Here is a 3654-nt window from a genome sequence, read left to right on the forward strand (position 1 = left end):
GAGCGGGGTCAGTGCGGAGAGAGTGAGAGAGTCTTATATAAAACACGGAGCGTCGTCAGCGCGGAGAGAGAGAGTCTGATATAAAACACGGAGCGAAGTCAGGACGGAGGGAGTGAGAGAGTCTGATATAAAACACGGAGCGGGGTCAGTGCGGAGAGGCAGAGAGAGAGTCTGATATAAAACACGGAGCGGGGTCAGTGCGGAGAGAGAGAGAGAGAGTCTGATATAATACACGGAGCGGGGTCAGTGCGGAGAGAGAGAGTCTGATATAAAACACGGAGCGGGGTCAGTACGGGGTTGGATATTAAGCGAGGAGCAGTTTGTGCAGATATAGCCGCACCACCTCAGTCGCGACGATGGCTGTGCACCTGCTGAGGGAGCGACTGCAGCCAGCGGACAGTCCGCTCCTTGCTCTGCTCCCAGCTGTAGAGCGGGCGATAGCCGAAATGCCGTGTTGCCTTGTCCGTCCGCACCGTGAAGGTGGCCGACGCTCTGGCCAGTGTGTAGCGGTTGAGGGAGGGGCTGAAGCTGCAGAAGGGGCAGAGGACGAGCTGGAGCAGCTCAACCAGGAGAACCAGCATGTACACGACGAAATAGGGCAGCACCGGCCTCTCCTGGCCCATCAGCCGCACCCCACAGGGCCTCAGCATCTCCATGTTGAAATCCATGAAGCTCTTGTCTGGTGACTCATCGCTGCAGTAGTAGAACTGGCCGCCCAGGAGCCCTGGAGTCTCTGCCAGTCCACTGGCAGCCAACACATGCATCCAGGCTACATTCCCTAGCGAGAAGATGAGGGAGGAAGAGGATTCAGCACACAGCCCTGCACGCCCACATTCCACAGCCTCCACCACCACCAACCCATCCAGGCCTTTCAGCCCATCCAGTCCATCCTATTCCGCCGGGGGTCCCGGTGTAGCAGAAGGCCGTTCATCCCTTCTACATGCAGGGGTCGCCGAGCTAAAAGGGCACAGCCCCAGATTAGCAGCCGATGTAGGGGAGAGGGGCCATGTGTGTGGGGCTTGGATGTCGAATGTAGGGCAGGGGGTGGGTAAAGTCTGTCTGTGTATGTCTGTGCATAGTGTGTGAGTGTTTGTGTGTGTGTGTGTGAGAGAGAGAGTGTGAGTACGTGTGTGAATGAGTGTACGTGTGAGTGTGTGAGTGAGGGTGTGTGTATGTGAGTGTGTGTGCAAGCAAGTGTATGTGCTTGTGTCTCTATGTGAATGTGTGTGTGTCTGCACGCAGATGTGTGTGTGTGAGAGAGAGTATGTGTGTCTGAGCGTGTAAGTGCATGTAGGTGTGAGTGAGTGTGTGTGTGAGAGACAATATGTGTGTGTGAGCACGTAAGTGCGGGTGGGTGTGTGCATGAGCGTGCGTGAGTGTGTGTGAGTGTGCAGGAGTGTGTATGTGAGTGTGTGTGTGAGCACGTGTGTGCATGAGTGTGTGAGTGCATGAGCGAGTGTATGTGTTTGTGTGAGTCTGTGGGTGTGAGTGAGTGTGTGAATATGTGTGTATGTGTGTGTGAGCCAATGTATAAGTCTGTAAGTGTGTGTGTCTGTGTGAGCATGTGTGTGTGTGTAAGTGTGTCTGAGTGTGTGTGTGTGTGTGTGTGTGTGTGTGTAAGTGAGTCAGTGTATGTGAGCAAGTGTGTGTGTGTGAGATTGTCTATGTGTGAGCCACTGCGTGAGCCTGTAAGAGTGTGTGTGTGTATGTGTGTGTGTGTGTGTGTATGAGTGATTGCTGGTGTATGTGTGTGTGTGTGTGTTGCATGTTTGTGCATGTGAGTGTGTATGTGCAAGTGAGTGTGTGTTTGAGTGTGAGCATGTGTAAGTGAGTGAGCATATGTGTGTGTTTGTGTGTGTCTGTAGGTGTGTGTGGGTATGTTAATGTGTGAGTCTGTGTGTAAGAGTGTGAATGAGTGTGCATGAGTGTGTGTGAGAGTGAGTGAGTACATGGGCATGTGTGTGCATGTGTGAGTCTGTGTGTGTGCATGTGTGAATGTATGTGAGTACATGTGTGCATCTATGCATGTGTGTGTGTGTGTGAGAGAGAGTGTGTGTGTGTGTGAGAGAGTGTGTGTGTGTGAGAGAGAGTGTGTGTGTGTGAGAGAGAGAGTGTGTGTGTGTGTGTGTGTGTGAGAGAGAGAGAGAGAGAGTGTGTGTGTGTGTGTGTGTGTGAGAGTGAGAGTGTGTGCGTGTGAGAGAGAGTGTGTGTGTGTGAGAGAGTGTGTGTGTATCATGAAGCTATTAATGTATATAATCTTATTGGAAATTATTTTTTTTAAATAGAGTTTAGTCTGTGTCTATATGTGTGTGTGTGTTAATTAGATTAAAGCCAGCAAGTCTGGGTGCTTTGGTATATAGTTTTGAGATGGAAGTACAGGTAGAGGGTACATTTGCATTTTGTTGAATGTTGGGGGTGAAATCTTGCACCTAGCTAGCAGAGACCAAGCAATATGTTTATATTACTAATAAAATTGGTACTATGAAAGGGGTTCAAAGGGGCTGGTGATACAATGAGAATTTGCATTCAAAGAGATGCACTGGGTATAAGGGACAGCAGTTTTGTGTGTGCGGGGAAGAGGTAATGTAACATCAAAGCAGCTGTAAAGCCTCCCACTGTCTGCACAGGGACCAAAGTAAAAGGAACCTCATTTGGAATCTGTAAGGTGGAAATTATTTGCCTGGTGTCTGGTTAAGCCAATTGGTTATTGATGCCTTAATGGAGATTAATTTGCGAACTTGTTAAAAGTTATGACATTGGTCATTTGAAGCAATGTGAATATGTTTAATTTGTTGTCTCAAGTCCCGAGAACTGGTATTCTGATTCCTGAATTCAGAGCTGCATCTTAAACATACCAATTAAAAATATAGCTTATGACAGTTGTTTAAAGTTTCCCACTGGGATTTGTACATAAATCAGCTTTTACCAACTGTTGGGTCACAACAGTGTGTGTGAGAAAGCACACAATCGTGTGATTGTATAAGTGTGTGTGTGTGTGTGTGTGTAAGTGGGAGTGTTTGAGCGTGTGTGCGATTGTGTAAGAGTGTGTAAGTGTGTGTGTGAGTGTGCACGTGTGAGCGTTTGAGTGTGTGACAGCATGTAAGTGTGTGTGTGTCTGAGTGTGAGTGTGCAAGGGTATGTGTGTGTGAATTAGTGTGTGTGTGAGTGCGTGAGTGTGTGTGTGTCTGTAAGTGTGAGTGTGTGTGAGAGTGCATGTGCATGTGCGAGTGTGTGTGCCTGTAAGTGTGTTTGTGTGTGGGTGTGTGTAAGTTCATGTCTGTGTGTGTGTTTGTGTGTCTGTGAGAGAGAATGTGAGTGAGTCTGGGGGAGTGAGTATGTTTGTGTGTGTGTGTGTATGTGTGAGAGAGAGACAAAGTGTGTATGTGAGTATGTGTGTCTATGTGTGTGTGCATGTGTATGTGTGTAAGTGTGTGCATGTGAGTTTACGTGAGTGTGTGTGTGTGTGTGTATGTGTCTGTGTTAGTGTGTGAGTCCGTGTGTGTGTGTGAGAGAGAGACTGAGGGAGTGAGAGTGTGTATGTGAGTGTGTGTGAGTATTTAAATGCATGTGCAAGTGCGTGTCTGTGTGCGAGTGTGCATCTGTGTGTGAGTATATGTGTGAAATTGTGTGTGTGAGTTTGTGTGTGTGTGAGAG

General features: G+C 48.4%; 1 protein-coding gene across 1 annotated transcript in view; it reads right to left on the bottom strand.

Annotated features, from left to right (window-relative positions):
- Positions 1–280: 280 nt before the first annotated feature.
- LOC144676095 (3 beta-hydroxysteroid dehydrogenase type 7-like) overlaps positions 281–3654 on the bottom strand; it is a 42457-nt gene continuing 39083 nt past the window's right edge. Inside the window, exon 6 of the mRNA XM_078536609.1 lies at positions 281–778. Within this exon, the coding sequence (XP_078392735.1) occupies positions 345–778 (434 nt within the window). The 3' untranslated portion in view covers positions 281–344. The remainder of the gene's footprint in view (positions 779–3654) is intronic.

The sequence above is a fragment of the Cetorhinus maximus genome, unplaced genomic scaffold, assembly GCF_964194155.1.
Source record: "Cetorhinus maximus unplaced genomic scaffold, sCetMax3.hap1.1 HAP1_SCAFFOLD_1351, whole genome shotgun sequence".
In the NCBI taxonomy this organism is placed as follows: Eukaryota; Metazoa; Chordata; class Chondrichthyes; order Lamniformes; family Cetorhinidae; genus Cetorhinus; species Cetorhinus maximus.